This window comes from Chanodichthys erythropterus, chromosome 7, assembly GCF_024489055.1.
Source record: "Chanodichthys erythropterus isolate Z2021 chromosome 7, ASM2448905v1, whole genome shotgun sequence".
Classification (NCBI taxonomy): domain Eukaryota; kingdom Metazoa; phylum Chordata; class Actinopteri; order Cypriniformes; family Xenocyprididae; genus Chanodichthys; species Chanodichthys erythropterus.
Window position 1 is genome coordinate 9,432,375 of NC_090227.1, and position 23,336 is coordinate 9,455,710.

The 23,336-nt window shown below is 40.1% G+C and overlaps 1 protein-coding gene across 2 annotated transcripts; it reads right to left on the minus strand.

The window, feature by feature from the left end:
* Positions 1-277: 277 nt before the first annotated feature.
* Positions 278-4,315, minus strand: LOC137022596 (UDP-glucuronosyltransferase 2B13-like). Of its 2 annotated transcripts, none has more exons than XM_067389000.1 (2): positions 4,297-4,315; positions 278-2,725 (listed from the first exon to the last, which is right to left on the minus strand). In XM_067389000.1, the coding sequence occupies exons 1-2, from the start codon at positions 4,313-4,315 to the stop codon at positions 1,182-1,184; spliced, it is 1,563 nt and encodes a 520-aa protein (XP_067245101.1). In that variant the 3' UTR covers positions 278-1,181. The 2 variants fall into 2 exon arrangements, with proteins under 2 accessions (XP_067245101.1, XP_067245100.1); XM_067388999.1 differs by lacking the exon at positions 4,297-4,315 and adding an exon at positions 3,809-3,845 and having other exon boundaries at positions 278-2,779.
* Positions 4,316-23,336: the final 19,021 nt, after the last annotated feature.

The window sequence follows — 23,336 nt, forward strand, 5'->3', positions numbered from 1 at the left end:
TCTGATACTGCTCCATTGGGCTTTGATTATGGGGGCATATTTCAACCGATCCAGGAAAGACCTCAATTGGATAGACCTACAACCAATCAGAGCTACAGAGTAAGTGACGTATGTTGAGCGAGGCATAGTTGTCAACAGAACTCCTCTTAGCGACCATCAGGGCCAGCTGATAAATCAAACTTTGTCCGCAGGAAGGACGGCAAAGACATCTTTCCCATCGACAAATGCCTTGATCGCGCTCCTCTGTTCCTCTTTTAAAATTAATGCGCTGTCGATATCTTCTATAAAGGACGCGATGGCGGAATCTACACATCTCAGTTCTTCAACAACAGCCATCATTGTGGTAAACAAATTGACATTTCGCAAAGACTTGCCCCCATTAGTTACTTTTGCTTTGTCCAACAAACCGTGGCGCTGTCAAGCCACACAGAGTGAAAAATACATCGCGGAGCAAAGAGGAAGCTGACAACACATCGACAGACGAGACAGAGCAGATTACTTATGATATTAAACAAAGTCCCAGCTTTCAAACTGTGTAGTTATTAAAACAATTCAAACAATAAAAACCGTTTTGTGGCTCTTTAATGTGTTGTGACCATGATCGTGAAAGATTGCTGTAGCGCCTCAGCTCAAGAGGCTCATTAACCGATCATTCTCTTTCTACTAGTCCATTTATAGCATCAAATAAACATGAATGAACATGAGAATGAATGTTGTTTCAAACGCGGAAAGACGTCAATATGCACAATTTTTCAATTTTAACTCCACCGATGTTAATCTTCTAACTCCTGAATGCTTTGTCGGACAAAATAGCGGATGCAGCGTTCTGATTGGTTAGATCGCTTGTCAATCAAACTCCCCAAGCGCTCTTTGATGACGTGGCTGATTACGTTTCTGGTGATAATCTGTCAATCATCGCCCTGACAATGTGATTGGTCCGAACAGTTTCTGTTCGGGCATAATTACTCCTCTACGGATCGAATTCAGACCAAACTCGCCGACCTCAAAATGTTGTGGGGCTAAGTTCGGCTGGCATCCAGGCTAATGAAAAACAAGCATTTAAATATATTTTTTTTATACTTTTTTTAATATTTCCCTTTAATCACTCATTAAACATATTTAAAACAGTCAAATAATTGTATAAGTTTAAGTGTAAGTGCTCAGCTTCAAATGCAAATGTGTCACTCAGTTTTCCTTTTTCTGGAGCAGCACTTGACGCACAGATATCTTACTGCTAAAAATATAGATAGAGTGAATATCAAAATAACTGCAAACAATGTAACTGCAACATCTACTGAGTAATAGGAGTACCAAGGCAGTTTGTAGGACTCTGTACGGAGGTGAGCAGCACCTTTGTGTCTCATTACAAACTCAATCCAGAAGAGGGCGCTGTCCAAAGGTTTAATTGGTTTGTCTTTGTGCAGATGAGAAAGTCTCTGCATACTCAGTCTATAAGATGGTTCATTGATCACTTCCTGTATGGCTGCATGCAATGTGTTCTTATTTAAAGTTGCAATGGAGAGTATCTTGGCTCCTCCCTTGTCTTGTAATCGAATAAGATTGTCATACTGGTCAAAAAAGAATGGAATTCCAACCACTGGGATACCATGGTACAAAGCTTCTTGAACCCCATTGGTTCCACCATGTGCGATAAAAGCTTTAGTCTTTGGATGCCCTAGAAGATCGTTCTGTGGCATCCAGTCAACCAGTAATGTGTTGTTCCCCAAAGTAGATGGTCTCTTTCCAGTGTATCTCCAAATCACCTTTTGAGGGAGCTGAGCAAAAGCAGCAGCTATTTCTGCTGTAAAATCATCTGGTAGATCACTGATAAACGTCCCAAAAGACATGATAATGACTCCATGCTCTCCAGAACTTTGCATGAAGTCCTCCAGATCTTGTGGAAGGGCCTTTGCTGGTTTACACTGGAAGCCACCAATGTAGATGATATTTGGCATAGTTGGACGTGGAAATTCAAAAACAAAATCAACCCTCATAAGCCATATATCAGCCCCCTGAAGAAGTTCATAATAATGCACACGTGGATGGAAATATTTATCACAAAATGATTGGTAAAGTGGCAAATTAAAACGGCTGTTCTGAATGTCCATTAGCAAATAGGAGAAAGCGTTTTTCACTCGTTGGAAAAAGTTCATTTTGTCTCTGTTTCCAGATCCTGTTATAGGGATGTAAGACAACGGTGAGGGAGCGATGTCAAAGTGTCCCTCTCCAGTAGTGGTCCATCTCACATTATATACCATGGGTAACTTTAGTTCATGCGCCAGGAGAATGCCTGCACCCCATGCTGGATCAGTAAGCATCAGCTCATACTGTTTTTCCTTCAGTGTCTTCAGAATGTCCTCACTTTCAAATATGTTTGTTATAAGCTGACATATCATTTCATGAGTTTTATGAATAGCTTTGAATACATGCAAATATAGCTGTATGGCACTCATCTGGCTCTTTCCTCTTTCATAGTCAATCATTTTGAAAAGCATATCTTCTACAAATTCTTCATCCATTCCTGTGGTGTTAGGTATGGTTATAGAGTTGTAATAAGTTGAATTCTCCTTTACGAACCAGCTATTATAGGTGCGTATTACATCAATGCTGTGCCCTTGACCATGTAAAGCCTTGATGAGGATGTCCATGTTCACCCAGTGACTTCCCTCCACAGGCACCACCAAGATTTTGCCACCATCACAGAGAGAACCAAAAAGCATTACGACTGTTATCCAGAGAGAGACAGAAACCACGTTCTGAGAAAATGGTGTCATCTTGCCTGTATATAATAAAATAATTGCATTACATAAATTCTACAAAAATAATATTATGTTATTATATGATGTCAACACTGTGCAGTAGAGATGAAATGGTATGAAAGGGACACTTCTTTCATCCAGGACCAGTACTCTCAGAGTGAGGAGACAGGCAGGCAGAATCATTGCAAATGTTTTGTGAGAGAACGTAAAGTTATATATATTATAATTTTTTCCTCCCATCTCATATCGTTTTTCCATCACCATGTCCCGCAAGAGCAGTGATCTCAAACTCAGTTCCTGGAGGCCGACAGTTCTGCAGAGTTTAACTCCAACCAGCTCCAACTCACCTGCTTGGAATTTTCTAATGATCCTTAAGACCTTGATTAGCTGCATCAGGTGTGTTTAATTAGGGTCGGAGCCAAACTCTGCAGGGCTGTGGCCCTCCAGGAACTGAGTTTGAGACCACTGTCCTAGGGGCTCTGTAAATTTCTCAGTCATTCTTTACCATTCTTTACCACTCTTGCATCTCAATTTTCACAAATTTCTAATAATAACAATTTTTATTTTTCTTGTTCTTCTTATTATTAATATTATCATTTAATAATTATTATTATTCAAATTATTAAACATATTAATCAATCATGCATTAAAAGTTTTTTTTTATCATTTTTTAATACTATGAACATCAAGTCAACAGGCCTATTAATAATAATTACTATACATACAGTATAATGTGTTATAACAAATAAAGATGATTCATTTAAATGTTCAGTTTTGTCTCAAAATCTTAGATGTACAACCACTGAGTGCTTTTATGAAGATATTTTTTCACACAATATAAAATCAAATATAAAGAACAATCCTGTCCAGTACCTACAAGCAACACACTGAATCTGCTAAACTGTATTGTCTTTCTCAAATTCATTTTTTTTTTTTGTAGAAAACTACAGACGATTTCTGAAATAATGCAAATGTCACATTTATTTTGAATAATATTGTTTTATTAAAAAAAGCCTGTTGTTTTAATTCATAAACTGTAGATTACTTACGGTTATATTGACTGACATATGCTTCTGCTTTGTTCAGTGTGGATATCTTCATCTTGGCATGTTAATTTGTATTTGAAAATGGGCAAATTTCTCCTTTAGCATTGCACATTATCAAATACAGTGAGCAGCCAACAGCAATACAGTTCAAAGTACAAAGTTTATTTTTAACATTATCTATATGGCACAAATATGTTTGCATACTTTTGCTTGATTTGCTAATAATAGCAATTCTATAAAGAATAATTTCTACTACTTTTCAGCACTTTGACTATATCTTTGCACACTTGCTTATTATAAAACAACATAGCTATTGATTAAAAAGTAATTTGTCTCAGTGGTGCCCATTTAACTGCATGTTATCAGTATCTGGACTGTGAACTTGAGAGAGAGAGCAATGAGGGAATGAGAATTCACATGAGGCAATGAGAGATCACATGAGGGAGTGCATAAACTCAAAAGGAATTCAATCTGTTGAATTTTGTGAACACAGAAGACAGAATGCCACATACATAGGCAACTGTCTCAATAATAAGTTGGTACAATTAGATCATATGCTTCGCATACACAGTTTCAACACCTGCTTATTGCTTTTTTCACATTATTACAGACATACATGGTTGTGTAGTGGTTGTGTAGAGGTGCCATTTTCTTAGGAAATTTATAAAAGCATTTTAGAAAAAGAAAAAAAAAAAAAACAGTGGGAAAATTCAATATTTATTATTCCATTAAATGTATGGCAACATGCAATATGAATAAACATTTTTAAAAAACTTTCTGCTGCAGCATGTGACGCACAGATAACTGTTAAAAATGTGGATAGAGTGAATATCAGAACAACTGCAAACAATGTTACTACAGCATTTGTTAAGTAATAGAAGTACCAAGGTAGTTTGTAGGACTCTACAGAGGTGAACATCTTGGGTTACTTGACTGTAACCCTGTTCCCTGAAAAAGCAGGAACAAGATGCTACGTTTCATTAATACTAATGAGAACGTTCTTTGTTTGACCGGTTGTGAAGAATATGTGGCTGTGGCGAGGGGGGCGTGGTTCAGCGAGGTCTGCAACCGGAGAGAATAGCGGGAGACGCTTGGTAAGTGAGTGGGTTGAATACAAATCACGAACACCTGTTTCTCATTCCAGTGATTGGACGCGGAGACAGGATAAAATGCAGTGAGAAGCAGGAGTGTGTGTGAGAGAGAGGGGAACTGCTGACTGAGTCGTGTCGAGGTTCTGGAGTGAAGCCTTTGCGGATTGTGTATGCCAAACTTGGAGAGAAGCCCTTGTGGATGGTGTATACCGAACCTGGAGTGAAGCCCTTTGTGGATTGTTTATTTTTGTTGTTGTGCGCTGCACAGTCTTTCTGTTGAACCCTTTTGAAAGTTAATAAAGTCTCAGTCAGCAGTTGTTCGCCGACCCTGTCCCCTTCCTTCCCTATGAACTGAACTGTGTTACACTGGTGTCAGTGTAACAGGTCGCTTCCGCGCTTCCGCTCCCTCGACCTGGGTGAGTCCGGCCGGCCCTTCATGATGGCCCAGCAGCTCCGGGACTCGTGCCGCAAATGGTTGCTGGCTGAGGGAAGCGACGTGGACCTGGTCATCGATCGCGTGGTGCTGGAGCAGTTCATCACTCGGCTCCCGAAAAAAACTGCCGAGTGGGTCCAGTGCCACCGCCCCACGTCGCTGGACTCAGCCATCCAATTGGCGGAGGTCCACATGGTGGCGTGCCAAGGGGTCGGCGAGCCCCTTCCAGCTGCCTCTCTCTCTCCCTCTCTTTTGTCCCCCTTTCTCTCTAGACCTGTCCCTCTTCCTAGGTCTCGTCCGCCCGGCCCACCTCGTGGACAGGCACCTTCCTACGGACCCCCTGCTGCCGGGACGGACCCCACTCCTGCTTCTCCCCTTTCTCCGCGCCATCCATTCAGCCCACTCTCTGCCACTGGAGCGGCGGGCAGGTCTGGGCCGGCCTGTTGGCGGTGTGGGGATCCGGATCATTTTGTGGATAAATGTCCGGTTATGGAGGTCGGGACAGTGATCCGTGTCCCCGACGATCCACAGGCCGCCCCTGGTCAGACTGGCGGGTACCAAATACCTGTGAGTATCAAGGGGGGTACCTATCAGGCTTTGGTGGACTCAGGCTGCAACCAAACCTCTGTCCATCAAGGCCTGATTTCATCTGGGGCATTGGATAAAGGCCGCATGGTTGGGGTTTGGTGCGTGCACGGGGATGTGGTGAAATATCCTATAATGTCCGTCATAATTAAATTTAGGGGACAAAAGCATAGTGTTGAGGTGGCAGTTAACCCGCACCTCCGGCATCCGATAATTTTGGGAACGGATTGGCCTGCGTTCAAGCAATTATTGGGATGTTTATGCTCGGATGCCTCTTGGGGGAAAAGAACGCGGGGTGGGCAAGCGCGAGTGCAGGTGGGAGAGACTGATCAGAGACCGGAGAGTTCTGCTGCAGGGGATCTGAGTGAAGCCAGAAGACTAATTCTTCCGGAACGTGATGATTTTCCCCTGGAGCAGTCTCGCGATGAGACGTTAAAACATGCATTTGATAAGGTCTGTATGATTGATGGTCAGCCTCTCCAGCCTGGACGTCCGCTTGTTTACCCATATTTTGCGATTATAAAAGATAGGTTGTATCGAGTGACTCAAGACACTCAAACAAAAGAAGATACAACCCAGTTGTTAGTGCCAAAGAGCCGCAGGGAAATGCTTTTCCACGCCGCTCATTCTAATCCGATGGCAGGGCATTTGGGACAGGCAGCGACACTAAATCGTCTCATGACCCGGTTTTTCTGGCCGGGCATTCACAAGAATGTACGCAGGTGGTGCGCGTCTTGTCGTGAATGCCAGTTGGTGAACCCACCGGCCACCCCAAAAGCGCCATTGCGCCCACTTCCATTAATGCAGGTCCCTTCGAGAGAATTGGTATGGACCTCATCGGGCCATTAGAACGATCAGCAAGGGGACATCGCTTTGCATTAGTCATTGTTGACTATGCAACGCGATATCCTGAAGCAGTGGCTCTCCGCAACATTTCTGCTAAGAGTGTTGCGGATGCACCGTTTCGCTTAATCTCTCGGGTGGGGATTCCAAAAGAAATCCTCACTGATCAAGGCACGGCATTTATGTCACGTACGTTACGCGAACTGTATGATTTATTGGGTATTAAATCGGTTCGTACCAGCGTCTTTCACTCACAAACGGACGGGCTGGTCGAACGCTTTAATCGCACGCTTAAATCCATGATTCGTAAGTTTGTTCAAGAGGATGCCAAAAATTGGGATAAGTGGTTAGAACCTCTGTTTTTCGCAGTGCGAGAGGTCCCGCAAGCCTCCACGGGGTTTTCCCCCTTCAAGCTTCTCTTTGGGTGCCAGTCCCGTGGGGTGCTGGATGTCCTCAGGGAGGCTTGGGAGGACGGACCATCTCAGGCCAAAATTGAAATTCAGTATGTGCTGGACTTGAGAACAAAACTCCACACTTTGGAACGGCTATCAATGGATTGCGGCCTGTCCGCGCCCCAAGACCAAAAAGGAGGTTAGACAGTTCTCGGGCTGGCGGGATATTATAGAAGGTTTGTACCTAATTATTCGGCCCTCACCAGCTCGTTGACTGATCTAACTAAAAAGGATGCTCCAGATACGGTCCAGTGGACGGAGCTGTGCCAGCAGGCCTTCACCCAGGTAAAGGCTGCTCTATGTGGCGGGCCATTGCTTCACTCTCCTGACTTTTCTGCTTCACCTCTCCCTTTTCTGTTGCAGACTGACGCGTCGGACAGAGGGCTGGGTGCTGTCCTGTCCCAGGAGATAGAGGGTGAGGAGCGGCCGGTACTGTACATTAGCCGTAAGCTCTCTAAGAGAGAAGCTAAGTACAGTACCGTAGAAAAAGAGTGTTTGGCTATCAGGTGGGCCGTCCTCACCCTCCACTATTATCTCCTGGGACGGGAATTCACTCTCTGTTTGGACCACGCTCCCCTGCAGTGGCTCCACCGCATGAAGGATACCAACGCGCGGATCACTCGTTGGTATCTGGCTCTACAGCCTTTTAAGTTCAAGGTGGTCCACAGGCCGGCTGTGTTCGGATGGCTGTGGCCGATTTCCTCTCCAGAAATGGGGGGGGGGCTGCAGGCCGGATGGCCGGTGGGGGTATGTGGCGAGGGGGGCGTGGTTCAGCGAGGTCTGCAACCGGAGAGAATAGCGGGAGACGCTTGGTAAGTAAGTGGGTTGAATACAAATCACGAACACCTGTTTCTCATTCCAGTGATTGGCGCAGAGACAGGATAAAACGCTGTGAGAAGCAGGAGTGTGTGAGAGAGAGGGGAACTGCTGACTGAGTCGTGTCGAGGTTCTGGAGTGAAGCCTTTGCGGATTGTGTATGCCAAACTTGGAGAGAAGCCCTTGTGGATGGTGTATACCGAACCTGGAGTGAAGCCCTTTGTGGATTGTTTATTTTTGTTGTTGTGCGCTGCACAGTCTTTCTGTTGAACCCTTTTGAAAGTTAATAAAGTCTCAGTCAGCAGTTGTTCGCCGACCCTGTCCTCTTCCTTCCCCAACTACGAACTGAACTGTGTTACAGTGGCAAACATAGCAAGAATTTGGCTTAAATAACCTCTGAGGATGACGTCACTGGAATGCGCACTCATGAGAGGCTATTAATAGAGGTGAAACAGATGTGCCTTTAGGTTATAACTCTGTTTGAGGAGACGTCCAGAAACGCCCACAGTGTGGCAATGAGCTGAAGCATCTGTTCATGCTTTTTCAGGGAACAGGGTTGCAGTCAAGTAACCAGAGACGTTCCCTATCAAGAGCTACACTCAATGTGACGTTTCATTAATGATAATTGGAATGAGAATACCAATGCCGCCACACTGAAAAGTGTGCGCACAAATGTGTGCTGCAGTAAACACACCAAGCCAGTGCATCTGACGCATCTGAAGAATGCATGCATATTCATCACCCATTGGAAAAATTACGTTATATAGATGAATAACAAACAGTAACAATATAGCTTTGTAATAATCTTTGTGTTGTTTAATTTAAAACAAACAAACACAAAACAACCAATTAATCCAAAGGGGAGCTGCAGTGTTGCACAGCTGTCAAGAGGCTTTTTTTTTTGGCTGTCCATTTTCAAGAAGTACACTTTTCCATGTCCCTTTCATGTTTCCCCCTCCAAGTATTTGTTACCATATGCATATAATATTAAAATTCACCAAGTTAACTTCACTATACTTTCATTCACATTTTATGATCCTGTCATACAGGAATCTTCTTCTTTGTGTTGTTTACAAATGCTTGTTTATACTTGTTTAAATCCTCCAACATTTCTCTTTAAAATTTCTCATTTTAGACTTCTAATTCATGACCGGTGTTTTGTTTTGGTCAAAGGTTGCTTTTCCATCCAAATTGACGTGCGCATACGGTTGTTTGCCAGAAGCCAGTTATTTGAATTTATAAAGTTTTAAATATGGATATTCTACAGGAAGAGTCGGAGACTAACACCATAGTGGTGCCGACGTTGAGAGGACCCAGTGTGGAGCTTTGGCCGAAGGGCTGGGTGGAACCCAGGAGCTGATCGACAGTGGCGCAGCAGAGAGGCCGATGGACCAGGGTGATTCCGATGGCCTAGAAGCCTGAGCTGCTGGCTTGCAGGACTGAGGCTGTGACGGAGACAGCTGGGTGATGCTGAAGTGGACCAGGACGATGGGGAAGTCGGAGGAAGGGAGGAGCCCGATGACGCTGTAGGGGTGGATGTACTCGTATTTGAGGGTTGGTTATTCGGTCACACATAAGCGGCTATAGAAAGTGCACAACAAAGATTATAGTTTGAAACACAAAGTCTTTAATCCAACAGAAAAATGTGCTGAACAGAAAAAGGAGCATAATTACACATGGTAAATGAGGGAACCAAACATCTCGACAAGGATTAACTAATACGTATCCAAGGAAACAAATGAGAACTGCAGCAGTAACAGCTAAACATGTCACATAATTGTGACATTATATAGAGGTTTATCTTTTGAATGAATATTTCGGTGGGGCACTGCCCCACCTGGCCCTACAGATGAGCCGTGGTTGGGATGGACATTGCTTTCAGGAGATAGGTCAATTTGTGAAAAATTAATGTCAGTTTAATTCAACAAATCAAAATTATTTTTGATAATACCATCACTACCTGCTTTGTTAATTTGTTGAAGATCAAGCTAATGGCCTAGGAGTTTGAAAAAGTATGCCTTTCAGAAAATTCTAAATGGTGTAAATTTTTATTTATTTATTTATTGTTATAGACAGAAATTAAATTGAAATTAAAATGAATTATATACATTTTGACTCTAGGATTCAGGGTAAAATTATTTTGTTTCTTTGTTTACAAAGTTATGACCCAAAATGGAAATCACCTTATTATAACATCACATAGTTTCGGATAGGTTTGTGTCATGCTGATGTAAAAAAAACAAAAAATAAAAAGGCTGGATTTAAATGCAGCAATACATGTTTATTACAAAATTCAAAAGAACCAAAATACTCATGAATGTCACTCTTGAAACCACAGGAGCAGACCAACCAAGCATACATAGACGAGAACGGACAATGACCGAATCTAAACCAAGGCTATAAATACACATGGATGATTAACGCAACTCAGAACAGATGTTTAACTAAATCAGGCAACAAACACAGTAAAAACACAGAAAACAGAACATAACCCCATGTCTGTGCATCTGAGTAGCGGTGCACGATTGGGACCATCCTGCCATGTTTGGAGTTGAATTACGGTCTCCGATGTCCATACACTTTTGGGGCAGAAAAAAGAAAAGAAAATCAGTGCTCAGACCCCTAATGACAAAAACACATAACAAATTTACTAAAACTTTAACTAAAAAAAAAAAAATAAATAAATAAAAAAAAATAAAAAAAAATAATAAAAACTATAATAGTATCTCAATGATACTAAACACTGCATGCATTTTCTGAGAATATACATAGAGAGAGCTTTCTTTTTGCATTCCCATTCAATTCAGTGGTAGAGTGGCCACACACACCTCCACATCATTTGTTTGTCTCCCTCTTGTGGTGCGATATTTTCCAGGTGGTCTTTTTGGCCATGTCGGTCATGTTAGGACATGTTCCAGTTCTTACATTTTTTTTTTTTTTGGTCAGACTTAACTTTGAGAGTCCTTAAAGTGCCTTTGCCCTACATCTCATCTACAGGCTTTAAGTTTGGATGCATACTGACACTTTCTAATTTAGAGATGACTGAAGACAACTGCAGGGTGAGTGTAGTCCTGTTTTCAGATTGCACATGTTGCTTATGTTTATTTCTTGATCAGTTGGTTTGTATGGACCATATTAGGATTGTATGAATGCATTGGGTGAAGACTATCTCTCTTCACCAGAGTATGGGGTGAAGTCCTCTTTTTTATGGGACCTGATAAAAGGAGGCTGGGGTTAGTAGTGACAAGGGCTATATAATGTTTTGAATCAAAAATTCAATTAATTCTTTCTAACAATGCTATATATATATATATATATATATATATATATATATATATATATATATATATATATATATATATATATATATACAGATCACTGCAACATGCTTTCGGAAACACTTTACAATAAGGTCTCATTTGTTAACATTAGTTAATTTATACTAACAATGAGCAAAACATTTCTTACAGTATTTTATTAATCATTGTTAATGTTAGTTAATAAAAATAGTCATTTTTTGTTTGTTCAAGCTAGTTCACAGTGCATTAACTGTTAACAAATACAACTTTATTTTATGGTGACATTACTGTTAGGGTTAGGGTTTAGTTTAGGGTTAGTTATTTGTAATTATGCATAATTTACTGTTACTATAGTAAGTGCATGTAGTAACATGTAACTATATCACCTGAAAATAATGTATTACCCAACTAGATTAATAGAAGTATTGTTCATTAGTTCATGTTAACAAAAGTAGTTAACTAATGTTAATGAAACCTTATTGTAAAGTGCTACCATGCTTCATGCTTCACAGACACAAATGAGGTATCATTGTCTCTCCTGTAGACAAAGACTGGGAGTGACTTGCCACAGTTGACATTAAAATCGATGCACAGGTTAATTTGCATTAATTGTTGTTTTTGAAAAGTGAGAAATGTTTAAAGGGAGATATGATTAAATTCTACTAGTTCGGGTCAGCCTGATAATTAATAATTGCTAATTGGAAATGTGTTTATTTTTGCAATCCATCATTTTAAAAGCTAGGCCTCTTGTGGTAGTAGGCCAAATTTCGAAAACTATAACTAGATTTTTCTGATTATAATTTCATATGTCAGGCTTTACTGGCTTAATGGTTTACAGTATTTGACAATAATTGTATTACATTTTTTTTTTTTTTAAATTGCACAACCAATTGGTAACTTTTCAAAACTCTTAGTACTAATATCACAACAGATCATCAAATGTGCACTTTTTTTTAAACTTTTCAGCATATTTTCAACAGTGTTAGTACAATACACAAAATCACAAAGTATCCGTTTCACAACACAAAATAAGTGTTTCATCTATATAAATGTTTCATTCACAGTAACTGCCTTTCATAATGCTATTACTATCAAACTTTTGATTTGCATCTCTTCTCATTCAGTTTAATACATTTGTCTATTATTTTATCTAACTGGACTTAATGATTAATCAATGGATCATTTGGTACACCTATAGATTTCTGTAGATATTGATTTTATAAGCATTGTTCCATTAGATCTTGTTGGCATTTTCTGATATGGATAACCAAATGTAATAATGACCACAATTGTCAAAGTGTGTGTGTGGGGTCATGGTAAACCAATAAAAATAGTCATGGTAAACCCTGCGTTGTGAACCAAATGTCTACACTATGTCTAAAATTACTGGTATTACCATCCTTGTGGGGACATTTGGTTCACAACGCAGGGTTTACCATGACTATTTTTATTGGTCCCCATGAGGAAAACAGCTTATAAATCATAAGAAATTATATTTTTATAAAATGTAAAAATGCAGAAAGTTTTCTGTGATGGGTTTTGTGCTGAAATTTGTGAACACAGAGCAGGATATAGTGACTGTATAACTGATTGTAAGGACTGACTGTGTAACATCAGACGGGTTAGAGGCATTACCATGGTACAGAGAGACTTCCACATTACTGTAACTCACCCTTCATCTGTAAAGATGAACTACAATATAGATTCAGTCATATGGTATAGTGAGAACATTTACTGTACTGCCACCACACTGTGTTCAACACAAAACTTCATGACTGTGTCATACTTCACACCTTTTGATACAGTTTTTTTTTTTTTATTCACTTTAGTACTATTTTCACATCTAAGGTGTACATTTTCAAAACTCTTAGTACAAAAATCCAAACTGATCACACTTGTAACGCAGCTACTCATTCTTTCAAAACCTGATGGAATTCTTTCAGTCAGTTGCACATGTTTTCAGTCCACATAATCATTGTCTCAAACACAAGATTATTGTAATATGTACTGAGAACATTTGGTTTAATCACCGAAACAGTATGATCTTCTTTCAGTTTAGTACTTTAAACAATCAGTTCATCCAACAGCAAACAATGCAAGAAACATGTTTCAAATCACCCTTGATGCTGAAATAATTACAGTTACACAGGAAACAGATGACACATTAGAAAATACACTTACATTACCTAAATTACATAATTGACATAAAATCCATAATGTTTGTATAATATCTATTCAGTGCCTTATCAAAAGGTGTGAAGTATAACACATGTCATGATGTTTTGTGTAGAGCAGAGTGTGCTGGCAATACAGTTCAAACTGTACCATATGACTGAATCTATACTGTAGTTGATCTTTACAGATGAAGGGTGAGTTACAGTAATGAGGCAGTCTCTCTATACCATGGGAACCCTCATTCTCATGTGTGACAGGAGATGGCAGTATAGACCCACGAATAGAAAACCCCTTCAAGTCCAGAATAGTCCTTCTGTTCTTTGATCTCCAGTCCTCATCTCATCCATCGCCATATTTTTGCAAGTTTGTCAGGTTTATCTATTTTTCAATTTTTTTTGTGTCTTTTTTCATTCATAATAGTCAATTGTGAATTTAATTGTAATCCTGTTAAGACAACCTGTTATACTTACTGTAAAAACAATGCAAAGTAGATATCATGCTCTGGCAGGATATCATGGAGGATTTAAGAGTCAGCTCTTGTGAACTTTGTGTATATGTAAGAAATTCAAGTGTGCTGTGGAGCTGAAAAAGCCCAGTGTGGTTTATGAGAGTGAGGGGCCTTCAGTGGGGAATACAGGAACAGAGTATCTCAGATTTCATCCTCCCCTTCCTTCAACGCCACACTCTTCCCCTCCAAACAGTTGTGTGTGTTCAGTGTTTTAATTTGGAACAAAGAGTTAATCCTAGTAACAGATACATGTCATAAGTAGGCCTGTAAGCAGAAAATATGAAGCTAGAAAAGACAAAGTGCACTTTTCTGTGCACTTGAGTTAAGGACAGAGAGAAGTTTTCATGTGTATGTGGGTTTTCATGAGAACACGGGTGTAATGAGTGTTCCACCTGAGCACACACAGAGAGAGAGAGGGGCAGTAATTACCTCGGCACGGGGGGTCGCCGTCCTTTCACATGTACACACACTGTCTTTAGCCCTTTCTCTATTATTCTGTGAGAAGGTAAGAAGTGACAAAGACCACATGAGGCCTATTATATTAAAAAAAAAAAAAAAAAAACCTCTCTGTAATTACCGGGAGGAGAAAACACTGCCGCCCAATCTCTGATTTACTTCCTCCTTCAAACATCCTCAAAACCTGCATAGGGGCCTGTAAATCTGCCTGTTAACTTTAGGATTCAGTTGGAGTTTATTAAAAAAAATCAAAAATTTTTAATGAGATTTTTATAGACGGACTGGACATCATTTTTTGAATTCTGCATTCATTTTTTGAATATTTTGGCTGATTGGATTATTTAGCTACCAAAAAGTGCGAGTGTACCAGTACACTCAGCTGAAATTACTACATTTCACCATGCTTTCATTCTGCATAATTCCAGAGTTTCATCCTGAAATCAATGGGGGAATGGGACTGGACTTCTTCCCTTTAAAACAATCATACTAAGATTCTGGCTGCGTCTGAAAGCTGAAAAAGGCACGTCCAAATCATATGATCATGTCACATCCTGTGTACTGAGATCTGATTGATTTCAACATACTGAAGATGTATCCTCTGCTGTACTATCCTATGATATTCCACTATCCTGTGCCTTTGATTCCATGAGAGTTGAGCTTAACAAATAAAATTGCATCTGAAAGTTGTGGTTGGTTGTCAGTTTGTGGGTAAATGTATGTTTTTGAACTTTTAATTTAATTTCTATGAAATTAGTACTGTGGTAATATTTGCTTAGTTGTAAAATTTTAGATTGTTATGCTGCCTAAGCCTGTCTTTAGGTTTAGGAGGTACCTGTGCGCGTAAACACTGTCTGCGAAGTCATTGCCTGACAGGCCCCCATTTTGCTATTGAGGTTAGAGCTCAGCAGATAGAGTTGGCATGATGCTGTTCTGGTCATGGTGATGATCGGATCAGGCTTTAGGGTCAAAGTTAGCTTTGGCTAGACTCACAGAGCCGGTTTTGTACTAGAAACACTAACAGACCAGTTGCAGATGATGACACAGATACTGTATATACAGTGGGTACGGAAAGTATTCAGGCCCCCTTAAATTTTTCACTCCTTGTTATATTGCAGCCTTTTGCTAAAATCATTTAAGTTATTTTTTTTTATCCTCATTAATGTACATACAGCACCCCATATTGACAGAAAAACACAGAATTGTTGACATTGCAGATTTATTAAAAAAGAAAAACTGAAATATCACATGGTCCTAAGTATTCAGACCCTTTACTGTGACACTCATATATTTAACTCAGGTGCTGTCCATTTCTTCTGATCATCCTTGAGATGGTTTTACCTTCATTTGAGTCCAGCTGTGTTTGATTATACTGATTGGACTTGATTAGGAAAGCCACACACCTGTCTATATAAGACCTTACTGCTCACAGTGCATGTCAGAGCAAATGAGAATCATGAGGTCAAAGGAACTGCCTGAAGAGCTCAGAAACAGAATTGTGGCAAGGCACAGATCTGGCCAAAGTTACAAAAAAAAATTCTGCTGCACTTAAGGTTCCTAATAGCACAGTGGCCTCCATAATCCTTTAACGAGTTTGTTTGCCCATATAATCTTTAGGGTATTAGTTTAACTAATTTGGCTTGCTGTCCACTGAGGAAGGGCTCGATGAAGCATCTTCAACTCGAGCTCTGATACACCCCCCAGTGAATAAATATAGGATGTGATTACATAGGGCAAGGTACCTGAAATGAAGGTGGAGTTTGGGGAGGTGGAGGGATGCTGAAACAGCTGAGACTGAAGAGAGGTAAGCAGCTGCTTATATACTCTGGCTGTTGATTGGAAGATTAGATCGGCTCGCTCCTCCCTAAATTACGTTTAGGAAATTCACTAAATGGAAGATGTTTGGGACGACCAGAACCCTTCCTAGAGCTGGCCATCCGGCCAAAAAGAGCCTTGGTGAGAGAGGTAAAGAAGAACCCAAAGATCACTGTGGCTGAGCTCCAGAGATGTAGTCGGGAGATGGGAGAAAGTTGTAGAAAGTCAACCATCACTGCAGCCCTCCACCAGTTGGGGCTTTATGGCAGAGTGGCCCGACGGAAGCCTCTCCTCAGTGCAAGACACATGAAAGCCCGCATGGAGTTTGCCAAGATGGTGAGAAATAAGATTTTCTGGTCTGATGAGACCAAGATAGAACTTTTTGGCCTTAATTCTAAGCGGTATGTGTGGAGAAATCCAGGCACTGCTCATCATCTGTCCAATACAGTCCCAACAGTGAAGCATGGTGGTGGCAGCATCATGCTGTGGGGGTGTTTTTCAGCTGCAGGGACAGGACGACCGGTTGTAATCGAGGGAAAGATGAATGCGGCCAAGTACAGGGATATCCTGGATGAAAACCTTTTCCAGAGTGCTCAGGACCTCAGACTGGGCCGAAGGTTTACCTTCCAACAAGACAATGACCCTAAGCACACAGCTAAAATAACAAAGGAGTGTCTTCACAACAACTCCGTGACTGTTCTTGAATGGCCCAGCCAGAGCCCTGACTTAAACTCAATTGAGCATCTCTGGAGAGACCTAAACATGGCTGTCCACCAACGTTTACCATCCAACCTGACAGAACTGGAGAGGATCTGCAAGGAGGAATGGCAGAGGATCCCCAAATCCAGGTGTGAAAAACTTGTTGCATCTTTCCCCAAAAGACAATAATACAGTTAGCCCACGGTTCAATACATACCTCGGTTTTTTAACCACAGTTTTCGGTTCAGTTCGGTTCTGATGGCTTGACACATAAGAGTGTTTTTTTTTTTTTTTTGTTATTCTATGCTTAGGCAATAGGAACAGTAAGAGGTTAAGAAGAAAAAATAAAAACGATTTATTGCAATACTCCTTTATTTTACTTAAAAGCAAAGAAATGTCCCTAGTGTATTGTATAATATAAAATATTTTTTTATTCTGACATCTCACAGCTGCTGGTAGCCCATGTACAAACTGGGGAACACATAAATTCCTTAATTTTGAAAATAAACATACATGTGAAGTTAGTAAACATAAATTGACCATTTCAAATAAACATACTTGTACTTCAGTAAACATAAGTCATATTGGAAGTGTTTCCGTTTGAGTAGGCTACACATGTAAAACAATGCTTGCAGACAGTAATTTTTTTGTTTACCGTTTTTTCTTACTCTGCATTATACTCAACGGCAAAACTGAAATGCCAGCGCTTCCTCATACTGTAGCCTCATTTCAGCGCCGCTCGCCATGTTAAAGTGTGGAATGATGGTCCAGCGCCCCCTAACTTTAGAGCATAGTGATTGAATATTTACTCGCAGGGAGGAGTTTCCTCAACTCAGCTCGTAGACTTACAGGCACACACAAACAGTCAATTCAGAGAGAAATAAAACGCACATAAGTTATTTAAACGTAAAACTGAAAAAAAAAAACAACAAAAAAAAAACAATTCACAAGCACGTATTGAACTGTGGATGTTGTACCAAACTGTTCAATATTATATTGAGAATTGTGGCATCCCTAGTATATAACACAGATAACATTAAAAGGAGTTCAAAATTACAATTCTGGAGTGTCTATTTACACTACGAGCAAATAGTGTCCCTTGTTGGCAAATGCTATTTACACTAGCTCCACCCACCAATGTCTGGTTGAGCCACTCAAGTTTAACAAAAGGCGCATGGTATTCAACATCTTTAGTGGTACAGCAGTAGCGAGTAAGGCTCGTAGTTCTGGCTTTTACCGTGATCGACGAGCCCAATCACACGAAAATGCGTATCAATAATACGAGTGTGCAATGTCGTGGAATGTATACACCAAAATGAGTTTTGGAGTGCATATGGTATGCAGTTTTTCTCGTGCATATGATACGCACTTTATGGCGTATTATACACACAAACCCCAACACCCCCATCCTACCCAAGACTGTGTCATATACACGCCATAAAGTGCGTATCATATGCATTGATACGCATTCTCAGTGATCATGTTGGTTCGACACGGGTTCAAATCTGCCTTTAGCCGAGCATGCTCTTTTCCATTTTCCCATCACATATCACATCAGAAAGACATTTATTTTCAATAAAAATTTAAATAATGTTCTAAAAGTGGAAATAAACTTCCTAACAGTGTTTAATAATATTAAAAGTATTTATTGGGTAGGGTTAGGGGAAGGTGTAGTGCAAATAGCCACTGCCTTAAAATTCTGTCATCATTTACCTTCATGTCATGACTTTCTTCTGTGGAAGATAAAAAAAAAAAAAAAAATTATTTGAGAAATGCCTCACTGATTTCAATGGTAACCAAAATGGTTACCAACATTCTTCAAAAAAATCTTCTGTTGTGTTATGCAGAAGAAAGTCATAGAGAATTGGAAAAACATGGGTGACATGGGTTTTAAAAAATAACAGTCATCAGGGTTAAAATGGATTATTAATCACTCAAATCCATTTTAGGATGTCTTAAACGTTGGTCTCACGCACATCCACCATGTTTGTAATTCTTTTTATTTACGTTTGTAGTTCTGCATCAAATCCTCCTTCAGAGGGTTGTGGGCAATATTAGCCATTAGAGTGGAGAATCTACTGGAAATAGTGACCACGGGGACTTTTGGCATACTCTTTTCAATACACTTATTCTATATTTCACATACTATTTAGGATGGATGGATGGATGGATGTGCACAGTAAAGACAGGTATGGTTTGTTTTTCCGGCTGCCATTATGTTTCACTCACTATCATTGTACTTCACTCACTATGCCTTCTTCTCTGTATTTTGTTGTTTTTATTTGCATTTTCAATCTTCTCTGAGTAATTCTTAAAAGCAATGGCTCAAATGTGAATTGATCCACCACTAAGAATATTCAATAATTCAGGCTGCACTTGCACAGCTTGCATGGACTGCGCAGATGACACAATTCAACTAAATATGCACTGTCCATGAGGAATACTGGCAAATGGACAATTGAAGCATGCTTTAAATTTAACTTCCGGTTATGGCCAAAAAGTACAGATGCTTCAAAAATCCACTAGTAAAACCGCATCATCCCCACTTTGGCATTCTATTTTCATCTCGATTTATGATTCACTAGTTCTAATATTGCATACTGTTTATGAGGAATGTGAATTGGCAAGTCATGTTTTGGCTGAAGTCTAATACCATAATTACATACTATCTGATTTTTTTAAAGGTTCTTTTTGTTTGTATTATTCATCTTCAGTGCCTCTTGAGGTCCATTACAAACACAAACTTCTAACAACCCTTAACCGCAGAGAGGGGGACTGAACCTCTCAATGTGCCTGTGTTTGGAGAGGAGACACTTGTTTTTGTATTTCTGAGTGTGAGTGTTCGTCGGTAGGAGGGTCTTTGTCTCTCCGATTGTATTTAGCTAACACACAGCAGGTCTATCAGCATATGAACGGCGCAACAGCGGAGGTTACGCGTAACAAAAAGGAAGCGAGCCACAAAACCACTGAGCGCACACACTACATGCATCCACATGAATGCGTGCACATCTATGGCCACCAATGCAGGCACTCATACACTCAAAATATTTACCTTGGACATCAGCCCAACCCACCAGTGCTGTTTTTGAATGCATTCACTGAATCTTCTCATTCATGAGCTGTGCCTGATGCACACCCCTATTGTATGTGTGCTTTTAGAAGACCCATGTTTAAACACACTGAGCATGCTGCGTACTCTTTCATCATATATTTTTGCAGCATTTTCTCACTGAGCTGTCATAATGATCAGAAGCTGATGAGCATGAGCAGGTGGTAAAAACAAAGCTTTTCCAAACTCTGAATCAATTAAATTGCTAAATTGCTAAATTATTCAGTTTCAAAGTGATCGAAAAACCACAGGCTGGCGGCACCTGCTGGTCAAAATAGTGTAAATGCAATGTAAACCCAGCCCAAACATGCATCATGACACCTTTTGCAAACCAATTGAAAGAAGGTATATAAGTATATAAATAAATAAAGTTTTGTGCGTTATTAGGCAGGGCTTGGAACACAAGCTCAATTAGAAGCTTTAGATATCATTATAGATGTGGGGCCCGTCACGGTGGCCGAAGCACCTGGGGGTAAGACCGGACGAGGCGAGAGAAAGGAAACGGAAGGATAAGGAGGGACAGAGGGGAGAGAGGAAATAAAAAGGTAAAAAGAAATCTTGATCTGGTTTCCCAAACACACTGCTGCTTGGTCCTCAACCAGCTTGCCCTCACTCGCTGTGCCATGCAATGGTATTAAAATGAAACCTAAGGTTGGAATTAAAATGAAACCTAAATTATAAAATAACACAATTTTGGTTAAAACCATATTAGGCACTGGTTCATGAGTCCACCATGGGTCTCATTTATAAAATGTTGTGCAGAAACCGTCCTTGATCTTACGATAATTTCTCAGATATGCGTACATGTGAGTCATAGAATGAATGTACACACAGAAAACGAGAAAACGCCTCTCTTTCAGATTTGAAATCTATAAATCACGACTAATCTTGAACTTGCGCGCAGCTGAATGGTTTCAGTTCTCCGTGTTTTAAACGACACTTATTTAAAGGGTTAGTTCACCCAAAAATGAAAATAATGTCATTTATTACTCCACACACCTGTAAGACCTTTGTTAAGAACGCAAATTAAGATATTTTTTGTTGAAATCCGATGGCTCAGTGAGGCCTGCATAGCCAGCAATGACATTTCCTCTCTCAAGATCCATTAATGTACTAAAAACATATTTAAATCAGTTCATGTGAGTACAGTGGCTCAATATTAATATTATAAAGCGACGAGAATATTTTTGGTGATGACCGATTTAAAATATCAGCGTGTCGAATCAGCGGTTCAGAGCGCCAAAGTCACGTGATTTCAGCAGTTTGGTGGTTTGACACGTGATCCGAATTATGATTCAATACGCTGATTCATAATGCTCCGAAGCTTCATGAAGCAGTGTTTTGAAATCGGCCATCACTAAATAAGTCGTCATTTAGTTTTTTTTGCCGCACCAAAAATATTCTCGCCACTTTATAATATTAATATTGAACCACTGTACTCACATGAACTGATTTAAATATGTTTTTAGGACATTAATGGATCTTGAGAGAGGAAATGTCATCGCTGACTATGCAGGCCTCACTGAGCCATCGGATTTCAACAAAAATATCTTAATTTGCATTCTTAACAAAGGTCTTACGGGTGTGGAATGGTATGAGGGTGAGTAATAAATTTTTGGGTGAACTAACCCTTTAATGTCATTTAAGATCACCAGTCATCGTCCAAATCCTTGGTGAACTGCAAGAATAGCTTAGATTTCCAAAAACCTGCAGTAATCCAACCAGGAAAAGTGCGTACGTCTGCTCAGACCCTGATGTGACTCTAAGCAGTTTTCCACGTCAAAGACCGTTTTTATAAATATCAGCGTTGGCGTGGATTTAATCGTACACACACTCTAAGATTAAAACTGTGTGTATGAACGCTTTATAAATGAGGCCACAGATCAATGTCTCAGGTGGCCAGCCATAGACATTCTGGTATATGGCTTACCACAGCCTTGTTTATTGAAGTGGTGAATTTGCCAGTTTGATATGTGCTCCAAACCATTGATAAAAAAAAAACAAAAAAAAAAAAACATGTTAAATGTCTTGAAGCTTCATGTTTCAAATGCATTCACTATAGTAAACTCTTAAAGATGTCTAATTTTATTTGAGTTTACTCAACTCGATTAGGTTCTCCTTTCATTGTGGAACCACTGTACATTACTAAAGCAGGTTCATTCAAAGAGTTTTTAATCCGTGACACAGCATACTGACATCAAAGAAATAGTGGCGACAAAAGCCAACTGTGTTGTTGCCTTGCGTCAGCTGTGCCTGGTCCAAAAAGTTGCACTTGAAAAGACAACGAAAACCGCAGCCGATGGCCAACTAGCATGTACGTTCTGCATCTGCGTGAGAAAAAATGACTTTGCATACCAGCAGGTGGCAGTATTCAATATTCATCATTAAAAAAGGGAAACAGAAACTGCATATACAAAGCGTAAACAAAGCAGCTTTTGCTTTGAATATGAAATTTTGAATATGAATCATGTTGATACTTTCTTCATTCCAGATGCCATGTTGCTATGAAAATATTCCCATATTGAAATGCTCACGTAAGATGTAGGTGTCAAATTAGAAGAGCCATCTGTGTGTGCCCCCTTTGACTTTGTCATATGCTTGCTTTTTTTTTTTTTTTGTGTATTTGTTTGCTAAGCTGAACATCCAATTAGAGGGATTTCTCTCACCGATTGTCCTATGCGGATTTAACATTCTCAATCAGCCAAAAAGCTACCTACGGGGTCTAACTAGTGTCGACGGTTTGGAACACATCGCAAAACTGGGCTGACAGACGCTCAATGAAGGCCCGACTTATTGTCAGCTTGGTGTGTCAAGGGTTTTAGACATCGCAACCATCCACAAAACCTCACTATAACTCCACCATACTTCAGTAATTACCAATGGTTCATGACACTGTGTGTCCATTTGTTCTGTGAATAGAAAATAACCTGACCAGCAAAGTGTATGTGTATGTGTATGTGTGTGTGTGTGTGCTGTGCAGGGTAGCAGATCTCCTGCTGGAGCATTGACCTTCCTTTGCTGACTCTGTAGAGAGAATAACAGGTCAGGCAGTAGGTTTTGAAAGCCACGGCCATTGTTTGTTGGTGTGTTTGTACTAAGATTCTCATAACAAAAAGGCTTGTGACCTTTGTGTTGCCTTTCTGCTGTCCTTGGTAACCCCTGACCTTAGCATAGTTCTGCTTCTAGCCATTAGCCTGTATTCTGTCAGGTCTTGTAGGGGAAAGGCTGACTGCACTCTTTTTTTTTTTTTTTT

What these genes read in the sequence shown, in the direction of transcription:
- LOC137022596 (XM_067388999.1), bottom strand. Translation starts at nt 2,774, where the DNA reads ATGACACCATTTTCTCAGAACGTGGTTTCTGTCTCTCTCTGGATAACA.